This window comes from Athene cunicularia (assembly GCF_003259725.1).
Source record: "Athene cunicularia isolate RWA chromosome Z unlocalized genomic scaffold, athCun1 chrZ_part2, whole genome shotgun sequence".
NCBI classification, from domain to species: Eukaryota; Metazoa; Chordata; class Aves; order Strigiformes; family Strigidae; genus Athene; species Athene cunicularia.
Window position 1 is genome coordinate 2,654,220 of NW_020799143.1, and position 19,619 is coordinate 2,673,838.

Sequence of the window (19,619 nt, forward strand, 5' to 3'; positions counted from 1 at the left end):
CAGAGCTGTTCCCCAGCCCATGGACCCCATCCTGCACCACAATCAGAGTCCTCCCAGCCAGGAGGAGAACTTGGCCTTTGCTCAAGCTGTACTCCACGTAGCTCACTTCTCCAGCCTACAAAGGTTCCTCCAGAGGGTGATCCTCTCGTTCAGCATACTCACCGCTTCCCCCAGTTTGGTACCATCTCCAGACATGTCCTGGTCTTGCTATCCCTTCATTCAGCTTAAGAAAGATCTTAAATTGCCTTGCCTTAGCATTGCCCCCGGGGACACCACTGCTCACCAACCATGAGACCTCACACCACTGACGTTAACTCTCAGAGCCCAGTGATCCAGGTCACTTTTAAGCCCACTGATCTCATTCCTTGGACACCAAGTATACCATGCTAAAGGCCTTGCTAAAGTCAAGTTGTCCAAGTGCTCTTCCCTTCTCCAGTGCTCTTCCCTTCTCCAGAGTCTGTCATCTCTTCAGAAAAGGCAATCAGGCACCAATGGGCCAGGCACAAGTTGTTCTGGTAAATCCCTCTTGGTCATTTCCCCTCCAGTTCTTGGGAAATAGTCTCCCTCTCCATCATTTGCCTGGGGACTGAGGAGAGGCTGATGGCCAGTCATCCCCCAGACTCTCCTTACACTTCTGAAAGATGGTGCAATGCTAGACTCATGAACATCAGCCAATCCAGCCTTTCACAATATGTAAGATCAGCCAGCTCCCTTTCCTGCCCCACTCATCAGTGGGACCATAGCTTCCTTCCCCTCCCTGTGCTGCTGAAGCACACAGGGAAGCCTTGGTTTTTCACAGGAAGCCCTCCATGGCAACTTGTATTTTTGGCCCCTTGTCCTGTGACTGTGCAGTTGTGGAGATAAATCTTGTTTAATTTGCAAATGCTTTACATGAGGAATTCCAGAAGTTGCCCTGACCTTTACAGACAGCACCACAGGAGCAGTGGCTTAGCACACATTCCACACCTGCTGCAAAGGCTGTGGTGCATGGTGTGGATGTTCTGCTGGCTTACATAAAGTCAAGGAAAACGTTGTTTGGGGTTTTTTTGGTTGTGTTTTGTTTTGTTTCTTCCTACAGAGCAGAAATACAGGCATATAGTATCTTAAATATGAATAGGTTTGTAGTTTTCTTCTTCAACTTGAATATATTTACAATATTCATCACACTCTGGATCTTTAGGACCATCCTGGCCCTATATTACACCCTTTGAGTGGCAGTGAGCCACAATGACCAATGATGATCTAGTGAAATCTGGTAGAGAAAGCTATAGACCACTGTAACTGGCTGAACCTGGCTCTGACCAGCAGCAAAGATGTTGTGTGGAAGAATTTACCACGTGTCAAAATTTTATCCAAACAGAGAAGTCAAAAACATTCCTGCTCAGAACATATTTAAGGAGTTTGTGCCTGTGCACAGGGTACTCCTGAGAAAGCTGCAGCCCAGGCTGTTAACATGTCACAGCAGGGATGACACAGGACTTGGACAGAAGAAACTGATATGCTCAGACCATGAGAAACCATCCCATGTGCCATTCCTGCTTCCTACGTTGCTTATCTCCTTGTCTGAGGTTTAAGACATGCTGAACATGACAAGGGAAGTTGGGATGAGGAAGAAGGGGGAACAGCTAACTAGTGAGATGGGAATGTCAGTTCAGGCATTTGCTTTCTCTGTACATTCAGATGAACTGCCAAAACTTTGTGTTGATTTAAAATAAAATTATTTTTACATAATTCCCTAGTTCAAGTTTGTTTGCCTACGGCAAGAACCAACCAATTTCTTCACTGCTTCAGCTTTGCATTTCCATAGCCCAAAAGCTGATAAAGTTAAAATAGAATTTCTTTTACCTATACCCAAAGAGAAAGGGTGAAAAAGAATAAAAATGGCAATTCTGAAGTTGAAAGCACCATGTTTACTTGAGGTATCACCCAAATTCATGTGTTTAACCTGACACAGAGATGCAGTCTTCCTTCTTCCTTTATTTCCTGGTCCTGAAGACATAATAACAGAGTTTGTCCAAACCATTTATTTTCTCCTGGATTCAATCTGGACATCTTTCAAATTCAAAGGAGAAAGGGGACACTATGATTATTTAACTAAGTAACCTGAAGAAATGCAACTTTAATAGACACACAGTAGTTTAGAATCTACTATTTGACAAAATGTCTAAGAGAGAACCAGAAGCAAAAAAATATCAGAAGGAAGGAATAAAATACCTTGTCAATGTTACCCCACACTTCTTTAGGATTCTGTACCCTAGAAGCAACTTCCCCTCCACCTCTTCTATCTCTTTATTAACACCCTTTCTCTCTGAGTCAAATCTCTTATATTCTGTATGAATGTTATGGAGGATTGCTTAAGAATTAACCAAGTAAGCAAATGGAGAAGATGTCGATAATCTCCATATGGTTGCTAGGTAACAAGTAACTAGAAAAATACCAATAATTATGAAAATGGGAAATGTGTACAACATTCACAAATACAAACTTTTTTTAATATTACATAATTTGCAGTGAAAGAAAATTTATTAGAAGTATTTAATTCGCAAACTTCCAACAGGTCACAGTGAATGACATTAAGATCCAGTAGACTCTTCTCCAGATGAACAATATGTAGCCAGGGTAATGAAAATTTATTTTCATTATTGTTTTTACAGCTGAAAAAAATTTCATTATTAGTGATCAAGATGGCCTACTATTAATGTATGAAAACTAAAGGCCTACTTTTTGGGATTTGCTCTATCTGAAACATGAGATGAAAAGTGTATCAGTGATCCTAACAAATGTGCTGTCAGCTACATAGCGCTTAAAAGCTTTTTATTTTCAGATTTATAACAAAAGTTAAAGTTCCCTGTATACTTCTCTTCTGCTACATCTCTAATACATTTAGATTAAATTCTGTTGGCTGCTAACATCAACAAAAATACGAGGCAAAAAATCCCACATAAAGAATACTGATACTCTGGATACTAATCAACCTGTAACTTCTTGACAGAAGCATGGAAAACAACATTGTTAGGAACTAATTATAGCACATTCAAGTGAAGTAGCTAGACAGGACACTAGGGGAAAGGTAATGCAAGCACAACTTTTAATCTGTGGATAACTTAGCCCATTAAACTATTTTCCTGCTCATGGTTCATAACACTTTACCCTAGTGTGGAAAACATGATCAAATGTTCAGCACAGTGGCCATCAACTTGATTTAATATTTATACATTAATAAAAAGAAACAACATTTCTGCAGTGAACAGACTCCACAGAAGATTCACTACTCTGTTAGCCCATTAGCATTTCTTATTCACTACCTGAAGTGCAGATCAAAATCCATTACAGATAATGATTGCGTTCATTTTACAAAGAAAATACTGCCTTTAAATAAAAATGCTGCCTATGCAAAAGAAATTTTAAAAAATCTCATACCTGGGATATTTGTAACAATAATTCAGTAATTTAATAATTTCAATGCACACACTAGAAACAAACAACAACAAAAAACCAAACCAAAACAAAACAAAAACCACCAAAACCCAAGGCTAATGAATATAAGAACTTGTGAACAGCACCAAGAAATCATTCATATTTTTAGGATTCTTTCTAAGAAGGTTAAAAAAATTGTATGTGCAAAAGATCTTTTCAGTGCCCAGGAGGCACTGGTCTTTGTTTATAATAACATGTAAATTTTTAAATTCAAATCATTTAACATTGCCATTCTGTTATTTGGAGAGTGCTATAATGACAACTATAGCACAAAGTTATCCATTAAAAAAACAGTGTATTTCAATTCAACATTTTTAAAGCAAACTCAGTTTTTAAAACACGACAGGCCCTTCAAATCCTGATCTTGACTAAAATAAAAGAGGTTACTCTTCAAATACTGCACTACAGTTTAAAGCTACTTTTTTCCTTCTTCCATTCTAGTGACAGTGGCCATAGCAATGCAGAACTACACACCACACACTTATTTTCTATTTTTCACTTTATGAGAGTGGTTCTGATCCATGGCTGTGAAGAAGAGGCAGATAGCAGCTGTGATGAACACATGGACACCCTCATAAAGTAGTTTTGGAGAGAAGACACTCCATATGAACAGGTGGTAACGCAGACCTGTTATCAAAACAGTGTAGATGGCAACTGGAATTGAACGCATTAGAACGTAGCAGAAACAGCCATGGCCCACTGCCGCTGAATTCCTGGTGACAAAAACAAGAGGAGTTAATTCTCAGGCAAACTTAGTAAATACATCCAAGTTCCTCCATTTTAGCATTATTTCACAACACAAAGAATATTCACAGATCTCCAGTTTGTGTTAGAAAATTGATTATTGATACAACAATGTAGCTAATAAAGCTTGTCCTTATCACCACTATATATCCTGTAATGTGTAAGCATGTTAAGTGTAAGCATAGCAACTGTCACTGCAATAAAGGCAACCAGTGGTTCACCTCATCCTTAGAAGGTTCTATGCTTTAATGTACTTTGTTCTAATTGTTAAATTCTCCACTAAGCAGTTTCAAGATAACTTCATCTCTTGTTGGCCTTCCAGTGCCTTTCCACAGAATCTGGATGGTAAGAATTACTTCAATACGCTTCACAAAGCTGCCTAATCTGTACAACAGATAATCAGGTGGAGTCTGCTCCCCTTGTGAATTGCATAAAACTTGTCAGGGTATACTGCTGCCCATAGCCAGTAACACTGTGCAAAGCAAAATGAAAATTGGGCTATTAGAAAACTTTGCAAAGCTAGCTAATATAACATTCTCCAGAGAATAACATGTTCTCAGGCTTACAGGAGCAATACATTGCATTCCTGTCACAGCAGCTAAGCTCAGCTTGGACCACTGGATTGCAATAAATGTCTGCTCCATGTGGTCCCTATGTGGTCCAAATCTGCCACACTGAGGTATTCTGGTAGGTGACAGGAGTCAGATGAAAATGGAAGTGAAAGGGTTTTCTGCAGTTTGATTGTTCTCCCTCCTCTGAGGTGCCAACTTGCAGCACTGATGCTGGGCTGGCATGTGTCCATTATCCCCAAACCTCATGTGCAGAGACTAATTCACACCAAATTCAGATGCTTACCTGTTCAGACAAAAGGAAGGAATAAACCTATTTCACTGGAATAATAAGCAGAACATTTCGCTCTCCCTATGAAAATATTTTACATCATCAGTTCCCAAAAGAACACATAGGCAAAAAGTGGAAATAATTTACACTGAAATCCTGATATGATAATCTGTTCTGCTCCTCCAGTTTTTAATTCTGATCTTGTTCCAACTAATAAAAATTTAAGATGACTAGTGCTTCTGTGAGATGTAAATTACTCACTTCTGACTAAATAAGCTGCAGAATGCAGTATTTTACATAAACCACTATTCCTTAAACCACTATTATTCCTTAAATCAAAATAATTAGGATACAGTCTTGTTTTCCAGCAAAGTTGGGAGCAAAATTCCCAAGGCTTTCAGTGGAAGGAAGAATAGGCATCAAAATAGCGTTGAAAAATCAGCTAAGAACAGCAGGTGTGAATGATTGCAAAACATTCAGTTCACAGGAAACTATTTCCCTTGCTGCTTAGCCAAGGAAACTGTGACCTGGGAGTGAAATAGGCAGCTCCCTGCTTCTGCATAACTATCTTCGTCTTCAGTGAGCTTGTGTAAATAACCAGCTTTATGTTTAATAACTGATTTTGTTGACAAGGATTAAACAAACTGCAGTTCACTCAGTCTTGGCTATTTTCATGCTGCTATGACTAAAACCAGTATTTGTAGTAGATGATAGAACTGAATAAACAGAGGATATGGTTTTTTTGAGTCAGACAGGCAAACAGGCAATTTCTAAACCATTTTCTAGAGCAAAAAATGCACTTGATAGACTAGCTAGATGAAGGCTATCAGTGGTTGTGGCTATCACATTTATTAAGCTCAGTGATGGGATTTTCAAAGGAATCCTGAAATTGTCCATAAACTAACACATCCAGGTCTTTCAAGAGCCCCACATTTTAAATTAAAATTTAAATTTCAGTCCATATCTTTTTTCCCTAGTTTGTGCTCACTTAACAACACATTTAGTACCCTCTTGTGAAAAATCTTCTAACTGTAAATCAATGGTGTTAATTTTTTAAAAATGTCTACATTTTAATTATGAAGAAACTGGTTGGAAGATTATTTTGAATCTCTGTGTGTTCACTTCTTTGTTCAAAAATAGGTAGACGTAGTATTTTAGATATATTTTATACTGGAATGAGAGCACACAGTAATCTTTACTAGTAACATTTAAATTCTTCAGTTTCACATTATGATTACTAGCAAGGAATCACCAAGTCAACAATTAAATGGTACAATTCTTTCTGGATTCGAATATAGTAAAAAATAATGAACTGTTTTCTGCTTACATAATACCTTTACTTCCAAAGGTCTCAGCACTCGCTTCATCTCTCAACAAAACATAGACACCTAGCTGCAGAGGGAAATCTTGGACAGTTTCACAGTATAACGCAGTGGCACAATTTACAGAAGGCAACAGAAGCACCCTGTAGCCTCAAAGTTAAACTGTTGGTGGGGTTCAATAACAGGATAATTCAGTTTATTTTGGAGCTGATATCAGAGTTCACATCTCTGTTGTTGCAGAAAACAGTACTGGAATGACTGAGCACAAGCAGTTAGACCTAGTCAGTTATTCTGACACTAAGGCAGCAACTTAGTTCTCTGAGCACAGCACCATTTTTTCTTCTTGCCTCTGTCAGGCAACTAATTTGCTGAATAGCTAAGAATAATGACTTTGTGTTATCCTTCTGCTCATTTTACACACACAGAGTGACCTCAGGGTACAGGACTTTGCCAGGCCACAAGGAACACCAGGGATCAGGCTGCTGCTGCTAACATGACCAACACAATCCAGGTAGTTCAGCTAGTGCTTGAGTTATTGCAAAAGAAGTCACAATGAGAGCACAGAAAGCTGGCATGCCACTTGTATTCTACCGTTTATGAGCTGGATGAGTCAGTAATGAATAACCTTGCAACCTCTCAGTGCTGTTTCAGTGGAAACAACAGAAGATTACAGGACACGTCTAAACATCAACCTGTAACTACTCCACACTGAACTGTCTTGGCAGTAGTTAATGCCTTTTCTTATTTAAAGGAGAACAGCATAGAGGGATGTAAACTGTATACATTACCTCCCTGTTCTAACAGAATCGGCACAATATTAAGGCCTCTGCATAATGCAGGAGTAAAAAAATTAGTAGCCAGCCTCTAACACTGAGGTCATTTAGCAAGTTAGCTTCTGGGGAGAAGAAATCCAAATGTGAATGAGAAATCCAAATGTGTTAAAGAGACAAAGCATATCCAAACTTCATGCAAGATTGGTGCTGAAGGTTGCCAGATCCAGAAGAAACAATGCCTTCGGCCACTTACGAAGCAATGAAAACTAAAGATTCACAGCACTGAACACACCATATTTAGACTGAAAACACTAAGTATAGTCTAAAGCACATACTGGCTTTCAACAAAAATAATCCCTTTTAACTGAATATTTAATATGCAGAAAAATATGGCCAAGAAATTGTGCTATTGATAGATTTTCTGCTTCTTTGGCTCTCCTAAATCCTTACTGCCAATGTTTTGTCAACAAATCTTTTACCTTTCAATCTGTCACTAAGGGGCTATTAAAATGCATAATACAAGGTTTATAAAATGAAAAAAAATATGATGCCAAAACCATGAAAGAAAAACAACTCTTTTCTTGTGACAGCATGTCTCCCATTTATATAGAATATCTGGCAGATGTGGCACAAATTTTGTAGTTTAAAAATCAAGTAAAAAAACCCTCCACAGACAGCCCTACAAATACCTCCACAGGGAATTTTAAAATACTGTCTTACATTGCTTCAACCTTTGTTCTAAGCCACCAAACTAAATGGACGGTTTAGAAATATGCAAGCATATGAGTGAGGAATACCCCAGGATTGTCATTTTCTGGGATTGGGGGAAGGGAGTCATGTCTGAGGGTTTCAGTATGAAATGTGTTGAATCCTCTCCATGACAGTTATCCTCAAGCATTTCTGCCCTTCCAGCTCCTCTTCTCCAGCTGAATATCACTGCCTAGATTACCTCTTATTTGGGATACTGAATTTGCATATCCAAAGGCAATTTTTATGATATTAACATTTTTTTACTGTATTAGTATTTTTTACTGTATTAGTGCCACTTTTCTTTCCAGGCTTTCTGCAGTTTCAAGTTTGCAAGATCTCCCTGTTTATTGCTCTCTGAAAATAATTGTCACTTTGTTAATCTGCCCTGTATATATTAATAAAGGGTCGAAGTCAGAAACAAACCTGCGATAGAGTATCTGCAATCTATAAGAAATTCCTCTGACCTAAGTAAATCAATTAGTTTAGCAGCAAGAACAAATGTCTTCTGTCTCTTTCACATGTCTTACTCTTACATAGCACACAATTCTGCATTGCCATGGAAGAACATGTTATATTTTTAGCAGATCCAAGGGAACCAAGAGTTCTTTGGAAATTTATACGATCAGCTCTGGTATAGACTATCAATCAGAACAATATTAATTCTATAGAGTCATGGTTTTTTACACCAAATGCCATCAAATGGACAGATGTCAAAAAGGGCAGTTGCCAGCAAGCTAAAAGGGTTGTCAAGTATATTCTACAGCCATGGAAGTGAAGAAACTTGGAGATAACCATTGATATTCCTGTGCATTCTCCTACCCAGTAAGAAAGGCAGAGAAGCTCAACTATCTGAGCAAGGCAAGTGTCTGTGGTAGTTAAGTTACAGTGGACTGTAGTATGTGTGGACTGTAGTATAGGGTTCAGCAGGTTCTCATGCAGACTTAGCTGTAAAAAAGCTATTAAGATCTGAAACTTCAATTCTCTGCATTTCAGCATCAAGAGCAGGAAAACAGGATCATATCAATGGTTTTGCCTGTTGGCATAAACAGTTGTGCTGGGAGCTTCCTGTCAGAAAGAGAAGTAGTCTCAGTCATCTAGCAGAGGTAACTCTTCTCACTGGCATCCACTGCTAGCTAACCTGCTTAGAACAGAGCTTTATATAAAACACAGGGCATACTATATTGATTAAGTTTCAGATTCCTTCTTCTCTTCTTCAGTCAGGCTTGGGCTCTGAAAATAGTTCCAGAGGAACTCCTTAAACTGGAAATCTAAATAAGATTTATATTGGATTGCAAGTAGGAATCCAGTCATGCTGGCAGTAGGCCAGAAGGTCTCAACAGCCACTTTGAATGGCTACTACCATCATGTAACTGTTAGGGCAAGAAATCAGCTGTACCTTTAATAAAGGCTTTTACAAATCTTGGCAACCTACCTGGAAAGATGTCCGCTAGATCCAATTTGTCCTCTGCATGTGCTCATTTCCCCAAATACTAATCCTGTGGCAATCAACTTAGAAAAGACTGGAAACTCTCTGCTTTTCAGCTTCACCTGATCAGTCCTCACATTCCCTTATAGAAAAGAGAAAACACTTCACAAGCTCAAACATCTGTGACTATTTCAGGATTGCATGCAAAAAGATAGCTAAATTGCACTGTAGTCAACATGGCCATGTAATCTCTAGATTTCTTCACCACAAAGGAGCTACTCCTTTTCAGTAGGTACCTCTGGCTCAGGAAACCTGCTTTCGCCACGCAAGCTATGATTGATATTGATGAGCTCAAGCCATTCTTCCAAGACAGGAATTACATGAAATCCTGAGTGCTCTGCTCGATATGTTTTTCCTCACTACTTCTGTGGTGGGCCATATTGGTATATATGCAGTGACTGTTCCTGCCTGTTATCACTGCCTCAAGCTTTCCCATAAGGCTTTGTTCAGGTTAATCCTCAGCATATGTTACTCTGTTCAGCTCCAAGAAAACCAAGTCTATTCCTGTTGACACCGGCCCAGACTTTAAAGCAAGAAGATATAACTAAAACATTAAAATTCCTAACCAGCAAAACCAAAATTATAGTTATTTCAAAGCCCAGCATTAGTCAGTATTCTACAAGTATTCTTCCAAAATCTACTTAGCATTTCTGAAGACTTCCAGTAGAAAAAAGCCTGAAGCATTTTACAACAGCAACATACATGCAGGTAATAACAAGGAAACTTATAGTTTGATTTCCTGTTAAGGTGCATCTACAGGCTTTCCTGCCCACCTTTGTAAACAAACATCTCTTTTTCATCATTTTAGCTTAAGGTGTAAAGAAAAATTGCATTCAACAGTTGTTCTGGGCAGACAGGCCATGAAGAGACTTTACTGACTGTTACCATGTTATTTAATGAAATTCAAACTTACCAGTTTAGAATATATTAGTCTAACAGGACACACAAACAGTGTCATAAGGCACTTCTAGAGAGGTGAAGCACAAATTACTTAAGTAATATGTAGGAAGTTATTTAAGTATGGGCAGGAAACTGGCCAGCAAGGCCATACTCAGGGTGGTGATCAACGTTTTTTACTCAGGCTGGCAGCCTGTCACAAGCAGGGTCTCCTAGGGATTGATACTGAGCCCCAAGCTGTTCAACATCTTCATAGATGATCTGGATGGTAGGATTGAAAGCACCTTCACCAATTTTGCTGATGACACTAAAATGGGTTGTAAGGTGGACACATCAAAGGGAATGCCATCTTATAGAGAGACCTGGACAGGCTGGAAGAGTGGGCTACCAAGAACTGTCTGATGTTTAATGGAGACAAGTGCAAATTCCCGCACCTGGAACAGAATAACCAAAGAGCCCAGTACAGGCCAAGATCATGAGTCAGTAGAGCACCACTGCAGCAACAAAGGTAAATCAGGTCCTGGGCTGCATCCACAGTGACATTACTAGCAGAGATAGAGATGTGATCATCCCACTCAGTGCTTGTTAGGCCACACCTGGAGTACTGTGTTCAGTTCTGATCCCCACAATTCAAAAAAGACATGGACAGACTGGAGAGGGTCCAAAGGAGGGCCAGAGATGATCCAAGGGCTGGAGAGCCTGCAATACAAGGTAAAGCTGTAGGAGTTAGGTCTGTTCTCCCTGGAGAAGGCTCAGGGAGACCTCATCACAATATTCCAAGGGTGGTTACAAAGAGGATGGAGATGCTCTCATCGAGAGGCAATGGGTACAAGCTGCACCAGGACAGGTTTCGTCTCAGTATAAGACATACCTTTTTTACAGTGAGAACAATCGATCACTGAAACAGTCTCCCCAGGAATGTGGTAGAGTCCCCATCACTGGAAGTTTTCAAGATGTGATTGGACAGGATGCGAGATAATCTCATGTAGGCTCCCTTTCCCATGAAAGGTTGGACCAGATGATCTTTTGAGGTCCCTTCCAACCTGGACTGTTCTATGGTTCTGTATTGGGTCTGGCTGAGCCGGAATTGGTTTTCCCCTACACCAGCCCTCATGGTGCTGTGGTTTATGTTGGGAGCTGGCAGGGTGTTGGTAGCACCCTGGTGTTGTGGCTACTGCTGAGCAGTGCTTACATAGCACCAAGGCTCTTTCCAACATTTTTCCCCCTGCAATGGGACAGGGTGGGCAAGATCTTGGGAGGGGACACAACCAGGACAGCTGACCCGAACTGACCAAAGGGATATTCCAGGCCATATGATGTCTGCTCAGTATAAAGCTGGGAGAAAGGAGGAAGGGGGTGGGGTCATCCTTGGTCCTCCGAGGCAAACACTATGTGTATTGGAGCTCTGCTTCCTGAGAAGGCCCGACATTGCCTGTCCATGGGAAGTAGAGAATAAATCTGTTTTCTTTTTTGCTTCTGCACACGGACCTTTGCTTTTCTAATATTAAAACTGCTTTTGTTTTACCCAGAAGGGTTGTTTTTCTCCTATCTTATTTTCTTTCCCCTCTTTGCCCTGTTGATAAAAAACTGGGAAGGGGGGGAAGTGATGGAGCGACTTGGTGGGTACCTGGCATTTAGCCAAGGTCAAAACACTACAGGTTCTGTGAAGCAATGCTTGCTCTGCTCCACTGAGGGCAGAGTCACTTCTTTCTTGCATTTTTCCATTACAGTAACTATTTTTAAACTTGTGACTTAACTAAAATAAGAGATCTCTCCTCAAATTACTCCTGCCACCCCAATAACACACATTTGAGAAGAACTTACATGCTTCAAGAAAAGGTGTGAGAAAAAAAGACAGAAAAATCTTGGATAAATGCACAAGGACAGTATTCTATCTACTGCAAGCAGAACCAAGCAGTCAGTTATGTTGGCCACAGAACAGAGGACAGAAAACAAATGGTGACAAAGAAAAAAAACTGCAAGAATAATAAGGTGAGACTATTGACAGCAAAAAGTACAGGCTACATCCAGAAACATTTCTACAACAAAGAAGTATGTAAGCAAGTCTACAAATACAGTCCTCTCTTTCCAGAAGTCCCTCTCTGAATCCTCATCTCAATTCAGACTAGCCTAAACATTCTCATGCATGGCAGTGATGCACCAGAGCACATTCTCCAGCAGCTCGGGGAACAGCTGTGCCAGATTGAGTTTTGGATAGGAGATGCAGGTCTGCAAGTCCCCAGCTGAAGTGACTGCACAGGGCCTCTCCCTAAGGCTTGCAGAGATGGTCTTCTTTCCTGTAGCACATATGCTGCTGTTGAAAAGCTGTGTCATCAAGTGGAGGAGTTATAGGAGGAAGAGAGCAGGCGTTGCAGCATTGGAGAGGATGAAAGAGAGCCACAGTCTTCTCAGAGACCCTATAGCTTAAAGGGCCTTGGATGCCAACTGCAGTGCAGACACAGGAAAAGTTTGTCCCTAGCAGAATGTTAAGTGAAAATTCTGTGGAAGGCCAAGGCTGGAAGATAGTGACTTCTTGCATCAAGAGGAAGGCTCCTGCTCCACCTGAAGGCTTTCAACTACAGAAACTAGAGGCAGGTTCACTGTCTTCAAGGCTGAGGATTATCCGGTGGTGCCTTTGAGAGCGCTTATAGGTAAGAATTGAAGAGCAGACCAGTACAGGTCACATTGTAATGGGTGTCTGCTGTAGGCTGTCTGACCAGAAAAAAAAGTAGATGAGACCTTTTACAGACAGCTAGGTATGAGTAGCCTCATGTTTGCAGGCTGTGGTCCTCATGACATACTTCAACCACACCATCTGCTAGAGAGATAACACAGCAAGTCATAAGAATCCAGAAGGTTCCTGGAGAGTATCAGTGACAACTCCCTGACCCAACTGATAAAGAAGCCTATGAGAAGAGGTGCTCTGCTGGATCTCATATTCATAAACAGGGAAAAAACCTGTTGAAATTCAAAGTCAGCCTTGGCTTCAGTGACCATGAGATGGGGACTTCAGAGAGAAGGGAAGAGGGTAAAAAGCCAAATCACAACCCTTGACTTCAGGAAAACAGATTTTGGTTTCTCCAGAGATCTGTTTGAAAATTCTATGGGAAAGACCCTGGATGGAAGAGGGGTCCAAGAAAACTGGCTGGGATTTGAGGATCATCTCCTCCAAGCTCAAGAGCAGTCCATCCCAGTGAGCAAGAATTCAGGCACAAATGCCAGAAGGCCTGCATGGATGAACAAGAAGCATCTGCCAAAAATCTAACATGAAAAGGAACCATACAGAAGGTGGAAGCAGGGACAGATAACTTGCAAGTAACACAGAGACACTGTCCAAGCATATAGAGATGTAGTTAGAAAAGACAAAACCCACCTGGGATTGAATCTGGCAAGGGTTGACAAATGCAACAAGAAGGGCATCTATACAAGTACAGGAATGGGAAAAGAATACCAGGGAAAATATGTTCCTGCTGCTAAAGGAAGCAGGGGACCTGGTGATACAAAACATGGAAAATGCTGAGGTACTGAATACCTTCTTCACCCCAGTCTTTGCTAGTAAGACTGTTCTTCAGAAATCTAAGCACTCACAGACCCAGAGAAAGTAGACAGCAAGGAGGACCCACCCGTGATGGAAGAGGATCAGGTTAGAGAATACTTAAGCAAACTGGACATACGTTAAGTTCATGGGCCCTGATGGGATGCACCCATAAATACTGAGGAAGCTGCCTGATGTCATTGCAAGGGCACACTCCGTCTTTGAATGATCATGGGAATTAAGAAAGTTGTCTGAGGACTGCAAGAAAGCAACTTTCATTCCTATCTTCAAAAAGGAAGACCCAGGGAACAACTGGCCAGTCAGCCTCACCTCGATCTGTGGGAAGGTGATGGAACAACTACTCCTGGAAACCACTTCCAGGCTCATGAACAACAAGATAATCAGGAGTAGTCAGCATGGATTCACCAAAGGGAAGTCATTCTTGACCAACATGATACTCTTCTACAATGAAGTGACTGGCCTGGTAGATGAGGGGAGACCAGTGGATATTGCTTACCTAAACTGTAGTAAGGTTTTTGACACTGTCCTCTGTCAGATCCTCACAGGCAAGCTAATAAGTGTGGGCTGGAAAAGCAGATGGTGAGGGGAATTGAAAACTGTCTTAATGGTCAAGCCAAGGGTGTGGAACAGTGGCACAAAGTCTAGTTGAAGGCCAGTGACTACTAGTGCTGCAGGGATCGACAGAGGGTCCAATACTGTTCAACATTTTTGTTAATGACCTGGATGATGGGGCAGAGTATGCTCTCAACAAGTTTGCTGATCATACAAAACAGGAGGAGAGGCTGATACACCAGAAGACTGTGCTGCCATTCAGAGGGACCTCAACAGGCTAGAGAAATATGAGACAACAGGAACCTCAAGAAATTTAACAAAGGGAAGTGCAAAGACCTGCACCTGGGGAGGAACAACCCTATGCATTTGTACACACTGGTGGCAACCCAGCCAGAAAGCAGCTTTGCAGAAAAGGACCTGGGGGTCCTGGTGGACACCAAGTTGTTATGAGCCAGTGACGTGCCTTTATAACAGAGTCCACTGGTATCCTGAGCTGAATTAGGAAGAGTGTTGGCAGCAAGTCGAGGGATCCTTGCCCTCTATCCAGCACTGGTGAGGCCACACCTGGAGTACTAGTTCCAGTTCTGCGTTCTCCACTACAAGAGAGATATGGAGATACTGGAAAAAGTCATGAAGGGCCATAATATGATGCAGGACCTGGAACATCTCTCCTACGAGGAAAGGCTGAGAGAGCTGGGATTGTTTAGCCTAGAGAAGAGAAGGCTCGAGGAGGATCTTACCAAAGTAAATAAATACCTGCAAAGGGATGCTGCCTCATGGTGCCCAGTGACAGCACAAGAGGCAACAGGCACAAACAAACAAAGGGAGTGGGTGTCAAAAGGAGCAATCAAGATTGAAAGACAGGAATAGGAAAAGGTAGTTAGAGGGGGAAGGAGTGAGCAAGAATGGAAGAGAGGCAGAGGAAGAAGCAAGCAAGAGGTGAAAACAGCATGCAAGAGAGAGAACGCGCACAAGAGAGAGGGCAAGCTCTCACAGACAAGAAACGGGGAATAAGCATGACAGAAAGAGGAAAAGGGCACAACAGAGAGGAAGCACAAGAAGGAGGGAAAGAAGAAGTGCATGCAAGAGCAAGGGACAGTGTGCATGAGAGAGCAAATGCCTGAAATTAAGGGAAAGAGTGCACAAGACAGATGCGACAGAAATTGTTTGCAAGAGGTAAACATGAGATACAGGGAAAGCCTGAGGCAGAGTAAGTGTGTAAAACAGGAGGGGAAAGTGAGAGTTTAGAAAAAGAAAATGCAAGGCAGACAATGCACAACTAAAAGACAGAATAGCATATGTAAAATATGTGAAGTGCAGGGGAAAGTGCAAAGCAGGAAAGCAGGCAAGGGTGAAAGGGAAAGCATGACAAGACAAACAGAAAGCACTTGTGAGAAAGCGTGTGATGGAGAAAGGGTAAATGTGCCTAAGAAAGCAAGAAGAAAGACAGGAAAAGTGTATCCATGAGGGAGGGATGGTGAAAGAGAGAGAGGATGTATACCAGGGAAGACTGGAAAGCACACACAATAAAGGCACAGTGCATGGCAGAGAAGTAATGCAGAAGAGAGAAATCAGGAAAGTAATGCAGAACAGAGAAATCAGGAAAAATTTAAAAGTGTGAAGAGTGTCCCAGAGAGAGAGGAACAGATGCACAGGACAGTGGTAAAGCATTATAAAAGAGGGGAAGGAAACCTTACACAATAGGGAGGAAGAGAAAGCATGTGAAAGGGAGTGAAAGAGCATGAGAGTGACAAGTTCAACCAAGAAGGAGAATATTTGAGAGGGAAGGTAGGCACAAGAGGGAGACATTTTAAATAAGAGGGCTCAAGAAAGCGTGAAAGTGAGAAACATTCACAGCAGGGGCAAAGAAAGTTTGGGAAAATGAATGTGAGAAAGTGAAAAGATATATGAAAGAAAGAGGGAGCATGCATGATATAGCAGTAAACTGTGACTGAGAGAAATACAGAAAGCATGAGAGAAAGAGAGGGAAAGCATGCCCAAGACAGAAAGGAAACGCAAAGGGGCAGGGGGGAAATGCACGTATGGGAAAGTGAGAAGAGAGAGAGGGAGTATGCACAAGAGAGGGGAAAGGTGCAACAGAAGGAGGAAGGGAAAGGTGCCAGAGAGGGAAAAGGCATGCTAAAAGAGATGAAAGATATGAGAGAGGGAATGTATGGACAAAATAAGAGATGTTCATTAGAGAAGGCATTCGCCCATGTCTGTCTGTGACAGATCAAGAAAGTGCACAGGTGAGAGGGAAAGCATGCAAGACAGCATGAAGGAGGGAAAGTATAAACAAGAAAGACAGGGAAAGTACAACCAGTAGAGAGGGACAGTGCAAGATAGTGAGAGAGGGAAAGCATGTGAGAGAGGAAAAGCACATGCTAAAGAGGGGAAACACAACAGAGTGAGAAGGAAAGCATGCACGTGAGGGAAAAATTGAGAGGGGAAAAACAACAGAGTGTGAGGAAAAGAGAAAGGGAAAGCATATTCCCACACACAATAAAAGTGTACAAGAAAGAGCAAGGGAAACTGCAAAAGACAAAAGAAAAAACACATGCAAAAAAGTGAATGCATGCATGAGAGGGAAAGCATGCTAGAAAATGAGAGCATGCACAAAATGGAAAGTGTGAGAAAAGGAGACGGAGGGAAAGGTGAAAGAGGGACAGAAAACAAGAGCAAGAGAGAAGAGGGGAAGTGAAAGCAAGTGAAAGGGGGAGGAAAAGAGAGACAGTGCATGAGGGAGGGAAAGCACAAGCATAAGAGACTGGGAGATGGTTCAACAGAAACTACATGTGGTAAAGGAAAAGCATTAAAGGTAGTGATGTATAGAAGAGAAACCAAATGTGTGAGAGACAACCCCAAGAAAAGAAAAAATTGAGAGAGAGAGAGAGAAAGGGCACATAAGAGAAGAAAAGGGTGCAGTAGAGATAGGGAAGAGCATATGCAGATGGGTAGGAGACAAGAAAAGCATGCTATAAAGGGACGCCATGTGAAGAAAGCATGAGAAATCATGCAAGAAAGCAAGAGAGGGAAGTTATGTGAGAGAAAGAGGGAAAGGGTGTGAGAGATAAAGGGGAGGCAAGAACAAGAGAGGCCAAGCACAAGCATCTGTGAGAGGAAAAGTGTCTGAGGTAGTGGGGAGGGACAGAAAGTGCACAAGAGGGAGAGAGGGAATGTGAGAGAGATACCAAGGGACAAGCGTGTGCACAGAGAGAAGGAATTCTTATGTGAGGAATGAGAAGTAAACCATATAAGTGAGTGAGAGAGAAAGCATATACAGTAGAGGTAAAGTGCACATAGGATGAGAAGCACATGCAAGACAGGGAAACTGCAAGAGGGAAGGAAAGCACACATACAGGAGTAGGAAAGTGCCAGAGAAAGATGGAGAAGGCAGAAGAAAGGGAAAGTGCATGAGATGTGATGCATAAATGAGAATAGTGTATGAGTGAAAGCACACAAGACAGGGCAAATGTGACAGAGGCTGCAGAAGTGAGACAGAGAAAGTGTGAGAGAGGGCAAGTGTGCAAGAGAAATCAAGCATGCCAGGTTGCACATAACAGTATGCACAAGAAAAGAAAAGCATAAGATGGAGAAACTGAGGCAGAATGGATGTAAGGGCATGAATATGAGTCAAAAAGTTTGTAAGACAGAGAGGAAGCTTATCCTAGAGAGGCAAAAAGTGTGCAAGAGAAGCAAAGACCATGCAGTAGAGGCAACAAGCATGCCAGAGACACTAAGTACGTGCAAAACAGGGATAGTGCTTGTGAAAGAAGTAGTGTCCAAGAAAGGGAAGTATGCAAAAGAGGGAACATGAGAGAGACAGAGAAAGGGAGGGTGACAGATAAGAGAATAAAAGTGTAGTTATGTGGAAATTATGAGAGAGGGACAGTGATCATGAAAGAAATGCAGGGGCAGTGAGAGAAAGAGATAAGGAGATGTAGGAACAATGAGACAGAGAGAGGGGCAGGGAGCAAGACAGTGAGAATGAAAGGAACAGTGAAGCAGAGGGAGAGCAGTAGGGGCAGTGAGAGGGAAAGAGAGAAAGGTACAGCAGGGGAGATAGTGAGGGATGGGTACAGGAGCGGGGAGAAATAGGAGGGACAGTGGGAGAGAAAGAGTGAGTTGGACAGACAGCAAGAGTGGGGTGGGATGGGAAGGGGAGAGAGGGAGAGAGGGAGAAAAGACAGCACACAAGAGGAAGGAACAGCAAGGGCAGAGAGAGAGAGGTAAGACAAAGGGACAGGGAAGGGGCAACAGCAAGAAAGATGGGGCCATAAGACACAGACACAGAGGGACAGCAAGAGAGACAGAGGAACAACTAGAGAGACAGAAGGACAGTGTGGGAGGGAAGGACAGTGAGTGAGATTGATAGGGACTGCCAGTGTGACAGAGTGATGCAGGGAGGGAGGGGAGAAATGGGGACAGCAATCGGCAGCAGTCAATAGGGGGACAGCCAAAGAGAGAGCGGGAAGGTCAGAATAAAAGCAGTGGGTAGGGACTGATGGGGGGAACCAGAGGGCCAGCCAGAGCAGAAGGAGAGGGGGGCCAGCCAGAGAGAGAGAGGGAGAGAGGAACAAAGAGCAGGAAGAAGGCAGTGAGAAGGAGGAGTGTGGAGTGGAAGGACTACAAGAGGGAGGGAGGGACCACAGACAGATAGGGAGGATAGGAAGTATGTGAGAATGACAGAAACTGTGTATGACAGAGAGCGCAAAAGTATGTGAGAAAGAAAGGTAAAGTTTGCCAGTGAGGGAGGAAAACGGGGGGAAGCGAGGGTGGGAGACCAAAGGGAGGCAAGAGGGAGGGAGTGTTGGGGATAGAGGAAATAGGGAGGTGCTTGAGAGGGAAAGTGAGGGGGCAGCAAGACAAAATGAAGGACTGAAAGAAGGGGGCAGGGACAGAGAGAGGACTAGCAAGTAAGACAGTGAGATGAGTGGTAGTGAACAAGAGACACAGGAGAAGCACAAGTAAGAGACTGAAAGAATGTGCATGGTCAAGTGCAAGTGAGAGATGGGAAAGCATGCAAGAGAGGGATAAAACTTGAAAAGAGCAAAGCAAGGTAGAATGAGAGAGGAAAGAGCATGAAGAAGATGGGAGAGTGGGGAAGTATGTGAAAGAGGTCAGGAAAGCATGTGAGAGAGTGGGGAAAGTGCATTCCATAGCAGAGGAAAGCACCTTCTGAGACGGGGAAGAGATAGCGAAAGTAAAAGCAAGGTGCGGGG

The 19,619-nt window shown here is 42.2% G+C and overlaps 1 protein-coding gene across 6 annotated transcripts in view; it reads right to left on the reverse strand.

Moving 5' to 3' along the window:
• Positions 1 to 2,504: 2,504 nt before the first annotated feature.
• Positions 2,505 to 19,619, reverse strand: part of PIGG (phosphatidylinositol glycan anchor biosynthesis class G) — a 101,398-nt gene continuing 84,283 nt past the window's right edge. For 3 of the 6 annotated variants that reach the window (XM_026866078.1, XM_026866077.1, XM_026866083.1), the window contains one exon: positions 2,505 to 4,190. In XM_026866078.1, coding sequence (XP_026721879.1) covers positions 3,959 to 4,190 — 232 coding nt within the window. In that variant the 3' untranslated portion in view covers positions 2,505 to 3,958. The other 3 variants (XM_026866085.1, XM_026866081.1, XM_026866079.1) reach the window with 2 other exon arrangements.